The sequence below is a fragment of the Lonchura striata genome, chromosome 4 (assembly GCF_050655825.1).
Source record: "Lonchura striata isolate lonStrDom1 chromosome 4, ASM5065582v1, whole genome shotgun sequence".
NCBI classification, from domain to species: domain Eukaryota; kingdom Metazoa; phylum Chordata; class Aves; order Passeriformes; family Estrildidae; genus Lonchura; species Lonchura striata.
Window position 1 is genome coordinate 49,412,753 of NC_140706.1, and position 18,533 is coordinate 49,431,285.

Sequence of the window (18,533 nt, forward strand, 5' to 3'; positions counted from 1 at the left end):
TTTCCTGGTTGTAATTTGGTAAGTCCATTCCTTTGAGCAAGTGCTGGGAGTACCTGGAACCTGCAATAGACCATCCATGCACAGCAAGACAAGGTGATTTAAACCTTGCTATTGGTTTAGTGATGTTTTGGCAATTCTACACCCATCTCTCCATACCAGCAGTGGCTGGGAAGGGATCCCTGCTGCCTGCAGGAGCCCTTTCCCTTCCCTTCAGCCTCCAAGTCTCATTCCTCTTGAGGACAGAACTAGGAGTCACCTTACAAAGGGTACCGAGTTCACCCCAAGGAATATAATTTACTAGAGAATACTATTCATATCATCCACAATATCCTAAGCTTTACTGTAGTCCAAAGAGGAGGGCCTGCTGGGTGCTCCTTTTCCCCCAGAAGTCTGAATGAAGAGGAAGGAGGTCTGGAAAAGCTGGTCAATGAAGAAGACTCAAACGTGTCTCAAGGTGGGCAAGCACAGGGAAAAATTGCTCAAAGACTAGTGGAGTTTGTTCCCCTTCAGCTCTTTACCTGTAATCTATAAGCTGTGTTCCATGTGTCACTCACACTTCTTTATGGAGATTTTACATCCTTCCTCCTGCTAAAGAGGTATGCAGCAAAGTGCTGCTCAGAGGGATGGTCCACCAGCACACTGAACCCATCCATCCACACCAGGCTCTGCTCCCCTCACTTCTTCACTTGGAAGTCAAGCCAAGCACCTCTGTATAACCCCCAAAGATCCTGTGCCTCTCTTTTAGGGGCTGGCTGGAAGGTACAATTGCTACCTTTCAGTAGGCAATTGCAGGTTATTCACAGGCCAAACCTCCCCTCTGAAACCAACCATATGTACTTGGAATCCTCTTTAAAAGTCTATGGATAAAAAGCTCTGTGAGGGCCTGCCTTTAAACAGAAATTCACTGCCTTGGTAAGAGAACACAGCTAGAGCAATGTGATGTTTATTTAGGCATAAATAATGATGTGAATGCCTTTCTTGTGCTAGTGGAACCTGAGACTACAGCAACTTCACAAACAACAACAACAACAACTACAGTGCCAGCACCAGTGCTGACAGCAACTGCCGCCAGAACTACACAAGAAACCAGCACAAACAGTAAGCGACAATCTCCGAAGTAATTGATGCTGTTCTACGGGTCATTGAGGAAATTAGGCAGCAGTGCCTCTTGGTTTGGGAATTTGTTTTACAGGGAGTGTACTCTTTGGCACAACCTTACAGGTGCAGGAACTCCCTTCTGGTCAGGCTTAAAAGAAGCTCCAGGCTACACCTTCCAAATGCATTGTCACAGGCTTGTCTGCAGTGGGGTGACCCACCTGTGGGACAGGGAGTGGCTTTCCCTGCAGTCAGTGGGGCCCTGCCCCTGTTGATCTTGAATTTCAATTCAATATCCTTTTGATAATTTAAAATTAGTCTGCAAGCAGGGCAGTAGGTGTGTTTTATAAGTGTTTACAAAATCAAGGAAATAAATTGAATGTCTTTCCTGTATTAGGCCCCACGCCTTCTTCACCTAATGCGACATCACAAACAACACAAGTTATAACAGAAAAACCAACAACAGTGACTTCAGCAGCAACTACAAGTCTCAGCACAACAAACAGTAAGTGATGATTTCATTGAGCCATTTCTGGGTGATTCTATGCTACATTTCTGTAAAACTCTGCAAAACAATAAAAGGAGGTCAAAAAGCGTAGTTTGGTGGTTTAGGGAAGCAGAGCTATTCATCCTACCATATTGCATATCTTAAATGAAGCTTGCCCTGGAAACCTCCACAAAGAATGTATTATACCTTTAATTTGTAGTGGAGGTGATCTGAAGCCATTACACAGGATATTCATGTCCCTGTAACAGGGAGAAATGTATTTGGAAGGGTTTTAATGTTTTACTTTCTTCTTTGGGTGGTTGGTTTTTTTTTTCAATAAGTATGAAATTAAAAAATAATGGTATCAGAACAACACCCCTTTGTTTCTTATTTTTATATGTGTTACAACATTATGCTTATTATGTTACTATGTGAGCCATAGTACTGAAAGAGAGGTGGTACTAATTACTCTGCATCAATCTAAGGAGATACTTAGGAGATGTATTTCCCATAAATCTTCAGAATAACCTGTGCTGGCCTGGAATATCAGATTGGATTTTAGGAAAAAAAAAAAAAAAGAAAATAAAAACACAAAAAAAACCAAACCAAAAACCCCAAACAAACAAAAGAACCCCATGAAACCCCAACCAAACAAAAAATCAAACCCATATATCCAGCAAGTATTTGGGTTAATTTTAAATAGTATAATAACATCCCAAAGGAATTCAGTAAACTTAAGATGAAATTCAGTCTCCCTTGTCTATGATATACACTCTAAATGTTTGCTCCAGTCTTCTGATGAACCAGAGCTTTGGAACACACCATTTTTTTATTTAAAAAAGAAAATTAAATACTCCAGACATTTACCTCAGTAGTCAATGATACACCAACATACTCAGAATTGATGTTTACAATATACTGAACTGTTACAAATCATTAGAATGTGGCTTCTCTTCCCTTGGCTTATTTGTCTGAAAAGGTACTCCTGTGAAGCAGTCTGCATGCTTTTTTTGTGCAAATTTTCCTTTAAAGCCACCCCTCATGGACCCAAGCCTGCCAAGCTTCCTGGAGAACTATTCCCCTTTCACTTCATGGTTTCATTTCCTACTGATGCAGCTTTCCCGCTGTGTGTTGTGTAAGGAGTGGTCTGATTGTCAGCCCAAAATCTTTGGGGTTTTGGCTTGGTTTTTAAATGCCACTGTCAATGAGTCACAGAATGCACACAGCCTGGCCAATGCACAAGCTGCTCAAAGTGATACCAAAGGCCCCAAAAAATCTCTTAAAACTTGCAACTGTGGCACTGCAGGCCTGTCAGAAGCCCACAGCGTGGCATGTTGCATTATGGATGTAACTCCTGCTCCTTTCAATTTGGCAGAGGTTCCTGGCTTGTGGCTACCAGAGCAGCACAGCCACCTGGAACTAAACCTTGGTGACAGGTAGAGCTCCCGGCGGGGAAGGGAAGCTAATGAGGAAAGGCGTGCTGCCAGTGCAGCTTAGCTCCAGCCGCTGCTCTGTGCTGAAAAACTGCTGCTGGAGGTGTGATGGGCCGGGCCAGGGAGCTTTTTGCTTCCTTCCCATTGCTCTTGCATTCTCTTCCCACCAGCTAGAGTTCAGTCCCTAGCTGCTTGTGTCATGGTTTGGTTTTAAAGCTCCTCATTTTAGCTAAGCCCGCCTCCCCCGTCAAACTTGTGGTACAAAAATGCTTGATAAATTAACGTAAAAACAGGGCTTTTCTGCCTCTCAATCCCCCTTGTAAGAAAGAAAACTGGCACAGCGTGTCCAGGACATTGGAAATGTCCCACATTAAAAAATTGTATTGTCTTTTAATGCAGAGGTAGGACTTGGGAATATCTGTATGCAAAAACCAATTTTAATGGCTTTTAAATGGTAAAATTCTGGTTCTGCATTTCAAGAAAATCATAGCCTTGGCTTCAGCAGAAAGCAGTGGGATGGGGCAGAGGTGTTGGTGTTGGGGCAGGGCGTGGCACCAGGGCTCTGCCTGCGTGACCAGCCTTGCAGAAAGCCCTCAGACCCCTGGCCACCCTCCGGCTGCTGGCTGCAGCCACCCCTGCGCTCCCACCCCGCACGGGCACTGCAGGGTGGCCCTGGCTCCGCTCCCTGCATCCTCCCGGCCCCGCAGCAGCGCCGGGCTGCCAGGGCTGCTGCGCTCCCTAAAGGCACAGCAACACTCCTGCTCTCAGAACCGACAGGAGGGGAAAGCTGGCTGCTGTCCCTTTTTCTTTCTCACTAGCACTCGTTTCTCCCCGTTTTTTGCACTGGCTGTGTGAGGCAGAAGTTGGTGGTGCCTTTATGCCACTTCAAAATTTACTTTTGTTACACCTGATTTTTAATAAAAAGCAGGCAGCTTTGTCATTTTGTAATGGAAGTCATCCTTTTCTCTGCTTCTCTGCTAAAAGCTTCAGCAAACGATTGCATTCACACAACTGAGATTTGACAGGGCTTCCTGTCACTGCTGCAATTTCTGTGGCTGCTGTCACCTTCTATTATAGATTCAGGAAAAGCCCCCACTTCTCCATACACTGAAATCATGCAAAGATCTTTGTCCTTTATTTTTTTTCCAAGACTTCGGTGTTCTTTTCCTCTGCAGGCCACAAATACAATCTCCCCTGCTTGACTTCCTGCACTGTTTATTGTATTAGAAGCCAACATCAGACTGGTCTCCTTAGCCTTCTTATTTATCAATATGCAATGCTCAAATGCAAGAGTTCACATTTAGTCAATGACCTCACTTGTGTGGTTCAAGTCCTCAAAACAAGAATTTGTATGGTGTCACACCACAGAAAATTGCATCTGCAATCAGGATTTCATATCCTGGGACATTTGAAGTTATCAAAGAGAATAAGAAATGAAATGCCACAAAAAAAATCTGTTCTTCCTCCCTTGGATATGGAGCAAGCATCTTATGTAAGATCAGTATTCAGACAAAGAAGAGTGGATTTTTAACTGTTGTGCTTCTGAGTTTTGCCACTCCCCTGGATGATGATACATTGTGGTGCAGTGGTATATTAAAAAGTGACAAAGGGAAGGAGCGGAGGAATTTTTTTTTTTTTAATCAAACTACCAGTAATTTAAAAGTAAGCTTTACCTCAGGAACACGACCAGAAAAGCATTCTTGTAACAGGTATTGCTCAATTTTCCTCAGTTTGTTAGCACATGTTATAGGTAAACAATGGCTACTGAGACATGTAATGCAGAGAGAAGTTTTAAAATATATATATTTTAAATACTTTGGGATCTTGCTTACCAGAAAACATAAAGCTGCAGATTTGCAATCAACTATGGATGTAAATATTAAAACTAGTCTGTTTGGTTTCCTTCCTAGCCAATTTTCATTCCTCTGAATGGGCAAAAATGTCATTGGGATTGCTACAATGGGATTTTCCAAAGCTTTTGTGCACTCATTCATGCAAATAGCTTTTCAGGCTACTGATTATGGGGGCAAGACCTGTATGTGTGTTAATGCTAAAAATACAAGCTCAAAAGCAAAGCTTTAGTCTTCCATTTTAAAAACCTTTTGTGCTTGTATTTTAACGTGGTTTGGGTGGAGTTCATTTTGCCCCTTCAAAGTGTTTCCTTGATTGATGTATTGGTCATGGAAGGTTTCACCACACATAGAGATATCTATATTCTTTGCAGAGCAGAGAGTATATGCAGGGTATTTGTGGGTAGCATCTTACAATGTCAAAACTAATTAGGTAGCAGCTTACTGTAAAGAAAATTTAAAGTACTGTTGGGAAATGCCAAAATATATGCATGTTATACATAGGTTAAGCAGAAAACCATGCTAAGATCAAGTGAGGATATGTGTCAAATTTCAGCTAGTTAAAGAAAATGAAGGCTTTTCAAAGCCTTACTTAGAAGGAAATTCCTGAAGCTCAGCAAGCTTTGCAAGGCAACTTCACGTTCCCCGTTGTTGATTACCCCTTTGCCAAATACGTGTTAACACACTGCCATTTATCTTATCAAAATATCAGCAGGGAGAGCCGCATCACCACCAGCGAGTTCTGCTGCCGAATCCATCATCCCCATTTGGACAGCTATTTTACACTCTGTGCCTCTTTACCACTTCTATTCGTAATCAGCTGTTAACAACAAACCCGTGAGCCGATGATGCGAGCCTCCTGCAGCTGCAGCAGCAGCCGCCCTTCTGCGCCGCGCTGCTTTCCTGCAAGGGCAGTGTTCCCCTGGCAGCAGGCGGGGATGGGCGCTGCAGCAGGCGGGGATCGCGGGGATGGGCGCTGCAGCAGGCAGGGATGGGCGCTGCAGCAGGCAGGGATCGCGGGGATGGGCGCTGCAGCAGGCAGGGATGGGCGCTGCAGCAGGCAGGGATCGCGGGGATGGGCGCTGCAGCAGGCAGGGATCGCGGGGATGGGTGCTGCAGCAGGCGGGGATGGGCGCTGCAGCAGGCGGGGATCGCGGGGATGGGCGCTGCAGCAGGCAGGGATGGGCGCTGCAGCAGGCAGGGTCGCGGGGATGGGTGCTGCAGCAGGCAGGGATCGCGGGGATGGGTGCTGCAGCAGGCAGGGATGGGCGCTGCAGCAGGCAGGGTCGCGGGGATGGGCGCTGCAGCGGCGGAGGCGAGGCGCGGTGATGGATGGCTGCAGCAGCGGCGGGGATGTGTCGGCGGGCCGGCAGCGCTGAGTCACCGCGCACAGCCCCCCGCCCGTCCCCGCAGCGAGCGCTGCAGCGGCTCCTGCCGCCGAGACCAATTACAGCCCGCACGGATAGGAGTTAGGGGATTTAGCGAAAAGGCACATCTTTGCTGAGTACACGAGCAGTGGCTGGGTACGGATGCTCCTGTTCCCTCATGCTTTTGGTGCAGAAGCTGTCTCATCTGCTAAATGTGTTGGTGGTAGAGCCTGTGCTGTGCATTAGGCGTGAGGCTTGGATGCTGCTTAAAAGCTGCTTCAAAGCCACAAATCAGCAGAGAATTGGGTTGCTAGGATTTAATCTTGCCGTGGAATTAAGGAAGCCTTACCCACCAGGTCGCATTTTCCATCTTGGAAGTGGTGAAAAATGGCACACGGCTTTTTGCCCTGTAGTACATCTATTTTACCCCTTGACACAGGGAGCACTGAGCAAATAAAAGTCATACCAGGTGCTACCTGGGTCACTGGGAGAATCTCACCCAGGCTAAATTAAAAAAAAAAAAGATAAATAAATAAAATGGAAATGCCATCATCCCTCCTTTCCCGATCCCCTGCCAAGGCATATCCAGTGCAGAGCCCGTGTTCCTGAGAACAATCTGTTCTCACAGCTCCCAAACACAAGAGGAGTACCCGAGGCTGGGTTGCTGCCAGGACTGATAGGATGCGTGGAATGAATGATCCCCATGGGAAAACAGCCCTCTGTGGGGTTACATGGTAACTGGCTGCCTCCCTCCTCCTCTCCCACACACCTGATTGTTTTGCAGTGTTCACAAAGCATATTTGTTTGAGTGTCTCTGCACTGTTATTCTTACTTACTTTTCATTTTCGCTTACAATCCTTTTCTAACCTATGGCAAGGGAGCCACAACATGGTTGCTGTTACTGCTACAAGCCTGTGCATCTATCTTATAGGGAGAGGGAGGTACCTCAATTTGGGCTTTTTTTTTTTCCATTTTTAAAAATTGACCTCAGAATAAAATTCAACCTATAAAATTTAAGTCTGAAGCCAAGACAATAATAATTAAATGTGGAAAAAGTTTGCTTCTAGAGATTGATTCAAAGTTTCCATAAAGAGAATGTAGGAATTGTTAACATTACCGGATCATTGCATTATACCATAGTATAAAATTAAATAGAGGGGCTTTTTACACTCCTCTCTACTGCAGGTTAGACCTGTATATTGAAGGGGAACTGCTGAATTTCCTGAATGAAGCTGACATGAAATTCTGCTTCTCCTCACTAGAATCCCAGTGAAAGTTTTAGGCACTTAAGTTGTTGTGCATAATTTTCATGCCTCAACCTTGAAAGACACCATCCCTGGCTGCCCAGCTTCTCTCAGTTTCCAAATTATATGAATCCCCTCACTCCGGTGGCTTCAGCTCACTCATTCTTAGCTTATTGATTTTTGAAGCGTGCCTTTCTAAGGTGCTGCACTTGCTGAACAAGAGGGGAAGGGAAAGGCCAAGTTAAAGGTCTGTAGCTATAGAATAAAGAGCTTTGGGTTCTTTGAGGGACCAAACTGGTAATCAGTTTCTAGATAAAGTGTGTGATGAAGCATTCCTCAAGATTTATATATTGCATGTGTGTGATGTTGCTCGCTGACTGAAACATGTCTTAAAGTTGTTTTAGTTCCAGTGTTGAAAATTCATATGAGGAAGCACTGAAAACAGTTTACAGCTCAGTAGCCTCTCTGATTTATATCAGACAGGAAGTAGAAGGTTACTCTTGGGCACCTCTATGTTTTATTCAGTAGGCACTCTCTTGCCTGTTGTTATTCTGAGGCTTGAGTACAGACATAGGAATTATGGGCAGTGCTGGAATATTTTAAATTATTTCTGGTCACTCAGTGACCTTCAGTTCCATGGGCTCAGGTCATGTCCTGCACCATTGTCTTGGCCTCACCTTAGGCTACAAATCTTGTAGCACAATAGTCTTGATCTCCTGTTGACTGAGTGAGAGGAGAAATAAGACTATTTATTTTTCATATATTAATATTCAAGGATATGTTATTTCCTTGGGCTTAATGGCGCAGAATGAAATCATTAATTCTTTGCTTAATTGCAATCCCTAAACTTGATACAGTATTGCAGTGTCACAGTATCACATTATGTGACAGTTGTAACTGAAGCTTGATTGATTGATTTTAAAATGAAGGAAAATATAGAGGGCAGCAAGTTGAGCTTCTCTCTCCTGATCATATTGCTCTTTGTGCAATACTGTCTAATTATTCTAGGGTCCCAATTCAGAGCTCTGGGTTGTCTTCTGGCACAGGTGTGAGGCTGTTTCTCTTGCTACAATGTGCTTTGAAGGTGCCTCAGCTATGCCAGTAGTAATAAGTCCATAGGGATGGTTTGCTCCTTGAGAGGCAGTTACCAGAACATGTGGTGCTTTCTTACATTAAGTCTTTTCTGTGATGGCCAGAGCATTTGTCTCAGGGATGGTCCAGAATCTGAGACAATGATTGTGCTGGTGCCTCTTACCTGAACATCTTTCTCATTTTCAGCTACACAAACAAGTGGAGCACAATTGGCACAAAATGAGAATTTGGATTCTGCATCTACTACAGGACAGTCTTTTTCTTCTACAGTGTCTCCAAAAGGAAACACTTCTGCTTCTGGAACCCCAGGTAAGGCTTGGAAACATGCATTTTCTTTCTCTATACAAGCAGTTAAAAGGATGCAAATAATTTTGAGTGTTTTCTTAATTTGCTGTGCATTGTGATGAAATGAGGACCACATCACCTTATTCATGCAGGGTACACTGTGTCCATGTCACCTAGCCCTGAAGTTGTGTTGAGTGATGGGTGAACTTCCAAACATTCAGTTGAGATACGTGATGTCATTACAGGAGGATATAAATTACAATAATAGTAATCTTCATATATGCTGTGTGAGGTCATTGTGTAGCATTGACTGTCAGAGGAGGTCATCAAGATAAATTCCCTGGCTGCAGGGCAGAGGAGACAAAGAAGAAAACAGCTATAACTTCTGTAGTTGTTAAAAAACATGGAGAGAAATTTAATGCCTATTACCAATTAAATGATGTTGTTTAAAGTACATCATGGTCACATACAAGGTCAAAAATGTATCAATTCTTCCCAACTCAAGTCTGGTCTTACTTTTTTTCTGGGTGTGTTTTGGTCTGTGTATTCACTAAGAAACACTGTGGGGAATGCAGATGCCAGGTCATATGAATGATCATTTTTTATACTTCTAGCTGGCTTAACTTTCCTAGGTTTTGAAGAACCACTTTTTCAGGTTTGCTTAAGGTCTCTTGGGCCTTCAGTTCATTTAGTACTTATTCTTAGCTACATATGTGTAAATCCAACAAGGACATTCTCTTTGTTTGCATATCCCTATTATTAATAGTATTAATATTATTAATAATGTTGAGCATTATTAATAGTAATGCTCAGCATCCCCTAAGGGGTACAAGACTCTTTGTGCAACCTCCGGATTGTGTTTGTGTGGGACATAAGCACATGTGTGTGCTATGATTTTTTCTCATAAAGGATAGGATTGGATATAAAAGTAGAGCAATATGCTCAATGTGCACTGAAATGCTTAGAAGCTTGCAAAGAGATTGCAAGCATTTTAAGAAAGTTAAAGTCAACCCAAGGCAACTGATTCAGAGAGAAGTCTTTGCAATTTTTTCAAAAAGCCCATTCCCCACAATGCATATACTGTGAGCTGTGGTTACTTGACTTCTCTGTTAGGTTTCATGTCTTTTGGCAAACACAGGCATTTTACGGAAACCTCACCATTGCTATACTGCAATAAAACAGTAAGTTACAACATTTTTAATTAAAAGGTTTCTCACTCAGGTAAATTCTCCAGGTTAATATTAAATTGTGCTGCATATCTGACTATGCATCATGTGTATTGAATTACCTATTGTGCTGTGTATACAATTACATTTTACACTTTAAATTTGTCAAGAAAGTTTTACAACCTTCCTGGGGTCTGTTTGCAAAAGCCATCATCTTACTCAGCTTACTCTGCTGTAAAACCAATAAATCTTCCTGAGCTCAGAGACTACCCAAGATGCCAGAACTATAATTGCCTGGCTGAGACAGAAAGAATCCATCCATCCAGGGGCAGTCAGTCTAGGAATCACTGGCATAGCCAGTGCTCCAAGTTCCCATAAAACTGCCATTTCAAAATCACTTCTGCCCACACCAGGATTTCCACGCTATCACCTTTTCTGTCTTCTCACAGCACCAGCCCCTGGCTTGTTTCTTGAAGGCTGTATATGCAAGAAATCCCCTTTCTCACCCTGATGTGTTAGGTAGCTTATCCCAAATGGTTAGACCACCCTTGCTCTCTTTTTCTCTGTATGTGTTAAAAGCTTAAAGAAAAATGTCTTGGTTCCTTCTAAACAGATTTCTTTTTCTCTGTGCTCAGGCCCAGGGAAAGCCATATGCTGTGCCCTAATAAATTTAAGGCAAGTGTGAAGCCAGTTGTTTCATCCTGTGCTGAGACCAGAGGAAATGCCACCTCTCTCACTGCCATTAGATTATTAATTTCTAGGTCTCCAGAATTTTACCTTCAGGGGCTGGGTGCCTTTTGTTCACCAGAGCAGGGGTTGGTGTGTGCCAAGGCTGCAGCCCATGGGGGATAGAATAGCTTGCAAGCTGGAGGTATCTGAGACATGTATTCTGCGAGGGAGCTCAGGGGAAGACAAATTAATGTGAAATGGATCCAAACAAGAACATTTCTATTTGGTATGCCCAACCAAAATAATCCAGCTGGCTAAATATGTTTAGTTTTGAAACCATTTTCCATTTAAAAAAAAAATGCCATTTTGGTGAAAGTTTCCTTTCTTGATGCAGAAAAGAAAGCACATTTTGCAGTGAAATTTCCAATCAGCCATATCAAAAGATCAGGGTGTGGGAGGAGTGCTAGAGAGAGCTGGAGAGCAACTGAGATGAGTGGGGGAGCCTGGGAGAGAACATGTAGGAACTTCAGAGAACAGAATTGCTGTATTAAAGGAGATTGAAAGCACCAGCCACAGAGGAGGTGCTGCGTAGGGCTCACCCAGGCTAGAGGAGGCAATAAGGACTGTTTTAAGCAAAGAGAGCCACCTGCATGCGTGCCATTGACACATGCACTTCTTTAACTTCGGCTGTCATGCAGAATATACCTCCCACTCCTCCTCCACAGAGGATTGCTTGCTAATATTTAATTTTCTCCTTTTGTTTAATTAATGAAAAATTGGAGATTAGAGTCTAAATACATCTGAGAAACTGCAAGTATTAAGGCTTTTTATTCTGTGATCTAAACAACAAAAAAAAATCTATAAAGCAGTACGAGCTTAAGTTCACCCAGCAGGGTGGTAAGATTAAATGATCTATTATAATAAACTGTCAGATGAATCAACCTTCTTCATCTATTGATATCTTTATTGCACTCCTCCAATTATAAATCCTACTCACTTGATTCACAGGAGGCATCTCCCTAAGAAAATTTTTATGAGTAAGACTAGTAGGGTTTGACTCTTTCTGTACACAAACTGCAGGAACTCTTGATACTGATATTAGATAAAAATTACCCACTGTATCTTGAGCTGCTTCACAAAGAGAGAGACACAAAACCAGAAGTTTCTGGGAGATGGAAAGCATAGCAAAGCCTCAGTTGACACTATTACAGATCTATGGTGTGGTCAAGGCAAGAAAGGCTTGTTCAGATTTTTAATTTTGCCTTGATTTATATTGTGGTGCATCCCCTCTGAGTAATCAGCCAAATGTATTCATTTGTTTTGCCAGTGAACACAGTTGGATGTGGCTGCACTCCAAAAAACAGAAGTTGCAAACTGCAGGGTATCCAGGCTGCTTAGGTAGTGGCTGTTGGAGAACAGAGTGGGAGAGTTTAGTTATTGGTCTCTTCCTCCATCTGTCGAGCTTCTCACCAGTGCTGAACTGACTCAGACAGGTAATTTCAAACCAAACCATAGTCATGTGCCAAATTTTTTATCCTTGTCCTCCTTACTGCACAAGGAGGAACCCAGCACAGCCAGTGTTGCACACCTCATCTTTTATGATGAATCTGGAAATCTTCCCAGATTATTTATGCAGAGCATCTTGCTAGCAGCCCCAAAGGAGGCAGCAAGCTCTGTACAGGCAGCTAGAGCAACTACAGTAACTGTTACCAAGTGAAATGCTGCTTTTCCTTCTGTCCTTCTCTTTCTGCAGAACAGCAGCATGTGAGCCCACACCAAAAAGGGCACTGGATGATTATTTAGAGAATGCAAACTGAAAGCACCTGCTGAATCACTTGGATAAGCACAGCTTTGTTTGTGTGGCAGGACTGAGCGATCTCTGAATAGAGGGTGAGCTGGTGCCTTGCTTGTTTACTGGAGACAGGGAGAGAGAGGAAGGCATGAGATTTTTCCCATTTAATTTTTCATGCTCTAGCAAAACCTGGGTGAGATACCTTCCAGAAAGAAGATGGTAGTGTTATTGTGTGTAGGTGTGTGCAGTGGCCAAAAAATAACAGAGGTCTAGAAAGAGAGGGGCAGGTGGATGCTGTCAGGTTTTCCCCTGGGATAATTTCTGCTGTCTGGGTTTATGGAAGAGGCAAGGTCTGGCCAGGACAGCTATATGGCTTTTGGTTGTGCCAGTGGGTACTGAAGCACATGTCCCTCAACTCTTCCTGACTGAAGAAGTTTATGTCACCTGTGCTTCTGTTACCTGCATTCAGGTTCAAAAAACTGTTAACTCTTTGAGATGAACTTGGGTATTGGTCTTGGGCTTAATATGCTTTTTCTATGTACTTATTTGTTTTAATTTGAGTCAAGATGCTTCATCTAGTTTGTAAGAATGAATGTAAGGGAAAATGTTCAATTATGTTATAATGTTGGAGCTCTTGCAAAGAAAAGTTCCACAGACTTGAGTGACAAGGTTCAAAGTGGATTCACAGAGAAGTGACCTATTTGTAAGACTTGACAAAATCCTCTGCCTTTCTTCAAGAATATGCACAACACAGGGCCTTGCAGTTTGCTAGTTTGCCCACATGCTGTGTGATCACATGGTGTTTTTATCATGGCATCCCACACCTTGCAGGCTGAAGGAAAGGAAGTATTCTGGTAATAAGCAATCATATCATATTTGGATGTTTCCTTAATGCCAGGTATGTGTCCTCCTGCATTGTGTACTGTGTGTTGTTCCTTTGACAAGTGATTTATTAACTTCCTAAAGGCTTTTGCTTGGTTTTGTTGGTAATATTGACCAAACATGCTATAAACATAGCGTAATGATTCATCACAGAGATCCTTTTAGAGTACAGTGATATTGGTGTTTGCAGATGGATTGATGAGATGACAAAAAGCTTAGGAAAAGTCTCCTCTGCATTCTAGGAAGCCAGGGTGAGGTAACTGTATACATTCGGGACACTTAGCATTACAAATATTTAATATGTTCAAGAAGAGTTCTTACTGTTGATTTTTAAGTACTTAGCTTTTCAACCTAAACATACTTCTCATGAACATTTGTGATTAAAATGCAGTTTTAATTTTGTCACATGTACGATTAGCAAAAGCAGTTATTTGCACCCCAGTGGCTGAAGTGATCCATGATTTTAATTGTGTCTAGAGAGAAAGAAAAACAAGAGCAGCATTCTGGTTTTCAAAGAGTATGTTCACAACAATAGAACAATGTGTGTTACAGCTCTGTTGGTAGGAGCTGTCTTTATGCACAGCCCAGAAGGTGTAGTGAGGGTCTAAGGGTGGATTTGTGCTCCCTGAGGAAACTGGTTTAGAGGAGCACTGCAACCTGGGCAGTCAGGGGACAGGCTTAATGCCTGCCTGGAGTTACAGCTGCCTTCAGGATGCTGCCTCTGTGATCCCCTACCCTGGCACAGCTGGGACAGAGAGGAGAGGCCACTCTAATTTCCAAGCCTGCTACAGTCTAGACACACAGGAACAGCAACATGCTAAAAACAAACAAACAAAAAAAAAGTTGTGCACCAAAAACTTGTGAAGTAGCTGGGGGAGCTGACAGTAGAGCCAGTAAGCATTGCGCTCAGTGCTCTGTAAGGTCAATTTCTTCCTCATTAGCAATGCTTCTTGTTTCTGCTGCTTGGCAGTCTGCTAGCCAGAAGCACCAAGATAATAAACAAAGATTTCTTTTTAAAGGGTCTTGAAGATGTGTCTCAATTAGTTTCTTTTATTAAAACACTTACTTGTCAGTTAAATGTCAGCTATTCACTCCTAGGCACTTTTTTGATTTTGGAAGGAGAAGTTTTTAAGGAATGTATCAATTAATTCAGGATTTTCTTCTCTTGAGCAGAATAACAACCTAGCATAGACTGTATTCTGCTCCCATCTGTAAGGGATGGCTGGAGACTTTTACAACTCAGATTTCTGGCTTGGGAACAGTGTTAGCATGTCACTTCTGGGGCAGCATTTGTTGTGGGTGTTACCAAGCATGTTCCTAAAGTCTGCCCATTTCCATGATGTGAAGACTCTGGACATCTAAACCAGATTCTAACAAGCCTATTCTTTCTGTTTTATTGCAGGCCTTCACATGATCTCGCCAACAACTTCAACAAGTAAGAGCAATACAAGGCTGGTGTGGGGTGGGAGAAAGACAGCTTGAGGAAAGGGAATGTTCAGGGAGCAAGAAGGATCTAAGGGAATAACGTACCTGAAGTACAGAGCAGAGGAAGAGTGATGTTCAGCTTGTAGCATTGAGTCATTTGCTGTGATTTCAGCTGAGTACCATGTTGGACTGGCAGATACTGGAAAGAAAACAGGGTGGGACCAGGAAAAAGGGAAAAAATCAGGCCTGGTATATTACATGATGCAATGGGAAGCTGTTATAAATAGAGTGTTTACCAAGGAGCTTGTTCTTGTTAGTGGCTCTTGTTCCCCGTCCTGTAGTGAGAAGCAGCAAATCCCAGAGTAAGGCAAGTTTCCTGTGCTAATGAACCTGTATTGTCCTATTTTCCTTTCTCTGGGTTTATCAGGAAACGGTCTCTTCTGTACTGGTCCCTGAAGTTCTTGTTGCTGCTGCCTGCAAAATCTTGGCCATCCTGTTCCATGATGGATGTATTTCTCCAATTCATTTTTATTCTGATCCCAGATTATTCCATAACTGGAAAATATCTTCCAGATCCAGACAAACTAGACAGGAGGGGCTGACTTGTGAGACACTTCAATGAAAGAAGTGGAGAAATGACCTTAAGGTTTTAGTTCCTTACTCTGTTTTATTCAGTAATGTTTCTTTTCAGCTGTCATATTTCTTATTGATGGTCACAAGCAGTTTAAATGCTAACCTATGGATTTTTCTTTCCTTCATTACTCACATCTTGGTCAATTAACAGATAACCAGGAAAAAAAAACAAACAAACAAAAAACAGTGGTTTTCAGTCCTCAGTTTTGCCCCTGAGGAGAGGTACACATCTCCTGCACAAATGTGGGAATACACATTCCTGTTTTTCAGTGCAGTTTGTTTCTGTTGACATTTCCAGTAAGTATCCAGGGTAACTCATTGCCGTGATAGTTGCTTGCTTGCTCTGGCAATTGGTAGTATACCAGATAAAGTAACAAAAAGGCAGTGGTATTTCCTTGGGAAATTTGAAGCAATCACATGGAATTAAGAATGCATAGGAATTCTTTTAGTCACTTGGTGATAGCTCAGTTTCCAGCTTTACATTATCACCCCTCAGCAGACAGGCACCAAGGGAAAGAGAACTTCTGCTTTAAAGAAACAGTGATTTTTCAGAGATAAAGTCTTGGACAATGATTGTTTCCTGCACTATAGCATCAGAAAGTCTCAGCTGTGACTGTATTGTTCAAGCACCACACAAACACTTTGTAAGTGATCATTTTCCCCAGGAGGCTTCTGTCTGTGTCTAGACAAATGAGGGTAGAAGAGTGGGGAAGGGGGAAAGTAAACAACCACCAAAACATTTTTTAATATTGAGTGTGAGTTTAAAATCAGTTTTGCAAGAAGAAGAATGCCTACATGATTGGGACAAACAAATCTTATTTGTTACTGTAACTTCATGGATTACAGTTACAAGTACTGTCTGCATAAAAATTTCTGTAAAAATAAGGACATGTCTTCCAGACAGTAGAACAAAATTGTATTATATACCTCAAAATGGCCATAGGATATTTGTTTTAATGATTTAATTAATTTCATAGCTTCCACCCTACAACTTGAGCCCCATTCTGTTCTTGGGAAGAGAAACCATGCAATCCCACAGGTGTGGATTGTGAGTAGGTACCTGACCAACAACACCTCAGTGGTTGTCTCCATGTTCTCACTATATATAACCTCTGCTAGGACCCTTTTTTAAAGATCATCTTCCCCAGACACCTTTGTTTGAGAGCCACTTCTGATATTTAGCCAGGCAATGGAAATGCTTGACCTTGCCTCACATCTGTCCAGCCAGTTGGCTCCTTCAGAGGCAGTGAGCCCTTGTTTGCTCGAGCTCCATCCAATATGAAATGCAATCCCATGTGCTATATAATGTACCTAGGGAAATGCCAATGTTTGCATTTTCTGTTCTCTCTCTGGAAGTTCAGTGATTGTTTTTTCATAGGTTGTATGCAGCAAGGTCATAAATATTTTGCATTGTTGATACCTGACTCAAATTCAGATTAGCATCTGAAGGTAGAAATGTATTCCTTTAAACCTAGTCCTAAAAAATGTCTAAGAGGCTCACAACATTGCTCTCTCCAAATGGGGCAGAGAGCAGACACATTCCTCTATAACAACAGTCAAGAAAACTTGCTATCTACTAATATTGCACCTCAGACATCTTCATCTACTATAAGCACTTTTTTTTTTTTAATTAGCAGTGAAATATTTTGGTCTTCTATTGGAGACAGGTTTAATTTTTACCCTCTTTCTTGTTTATTTACTTGTTAAAAATTCTCTTGTAATGTAGAATAGTACTCTAACCTCCTAAAGTGAAAAAGTTTGTAGCTCATAACCTGTAAGTGGATAAGCAGAGGATCTTAGGGAAATCTGTACCCATAAAAAGTGTGTGTTTCTTTAGGCCATGCTAGATAAACTTTTCCACCCCTTTTGGCAAGTTATCCAAGTATTATTGAGAAGAAATATAGATGTGAAGCACCAAGTGAAGCTCCAGAACTGGAGACACAGAAGTTGTTTTGTGAGGGCAGTTTTGCAGAGGGAGCTGTCAGGGAAATTCTGGCAATTCATGTCTACCTGAAAGGCATTATTTCTTTTGCAGAGCCAACTTCTGAAAGTCCTAAAAGCAGTTCTGGAAACCAGACTCATACAGGGAGTAATATCAGCTATTCTAGTGAGTATTCTTACCTAATTGTTACACTTTTGAACTTTCAGTTTATCTGTTTTGCTTTTGATGAGTGGTTGGAGTAGTAGACAAATGAAGCTGGAAGTTTTATTTCTAGCCTTACCAGACTTAGACCCTATTAGAAACCAAATTTAAATGCTGGTTATAAAACTCCTCTCAGAGAGAGCTCAATAAGTTGACACCTCTCACTGTAGAGCAGCACAGTTACTCCCAAGGACCGATTCAAAGTGGTGAAATGGAAAAAAAATACAAACCAAAAATAGTCATCCCCTGTGAGAGAAGACACAAGGGAACATATGATATGAAAAAGTTGTTCATATACATGTTGTACATATTATATGAATGTATTGTTGTGAATATATTATATGAATATATTATTCATATTGTCATGGGGAGAAGGTCTAGGAGGCAGCCTTCTGCAAACCCTTTTAGCACTTGATATTTGCATGATGCATGGTACTTAATCTTTCATTTTAATATTGTGCATATTGTGTTGCTGCAGCTTTGCTATTTCCATCCCAGAGTACTGACTAAGCAAAATATGTTTGATGTTTTCCCACTGTAGACTGTCTCCCTCTAGTTCCACAGATGCACTCTGTATGAATATTAAATATTAATTGCGTCAAGAGCCATTGAATGCAGCCTCCCCCTGACACAGGGCTTAGGCCAGCAGGCAAGAGAGTGCCTGCTGAATTTGAATGTGGCCAGTTGCTGCCAGAGAAATTATAAAAAGGGAGAAGCTGGGCTTATATATTTCCCAGGGAAAGCTTCTCTTCATTACATAATTCTTTCCTTTTTTTGCTTCTTGGCTGGGAAACACCTGTCAGGAAATGACAGATGGTGGGAAATAATAAAAGGAAAGAAATGTCTTCATTTTAAAAGGAGATCTTGTATTTTCTATCCCTGGTTTTAAGTGCTGTGGGGAATGTTACTGAATTATGTAATTCCTTGGTGTCTTTCTGGGTGCACAATGTTAAAAGCAAAATAATAACTT

The 18,533-nt window shown here is 42.1% G+C and overlaps 1 protein-coding gene across 2 annotated transcripts in view; it reads left to right on the forward strand.

The window, feature by feature from the left end:
* The window catches only part of EMCN (endomucin), a 53,245-nt gene that overhangs the window by 17,487 nt on the left and 17,225 nt on the right, over window positions 1–18,533 (forward strand). For both annotated transcript variants that reach the window (XM_021531439.3, XM_031504702.3), the window contains exons 3-7: window positions 988–1,098; window positions 1,493–1,600; window positions 8,755–8,877; window positions 14,765–14,797; window positions 17,456–17,527. In XM_021531439.3, the coding sequence (XP_021387114.2) occupies window positions 988–1,098; window positions 1,493–1,600; window positions 8,755–8,877; window positions 14,765–14,797; window positions 17,456–17,527 (447 nt within the window). The remainder of the gene's footprint in view (window positions 1–987; window positions 1,099–1,492; window positions 1,601–8,754; window positions 8,878–14,764; window positions 14,798–17,455; window positions 17,528–18,533) is intronic.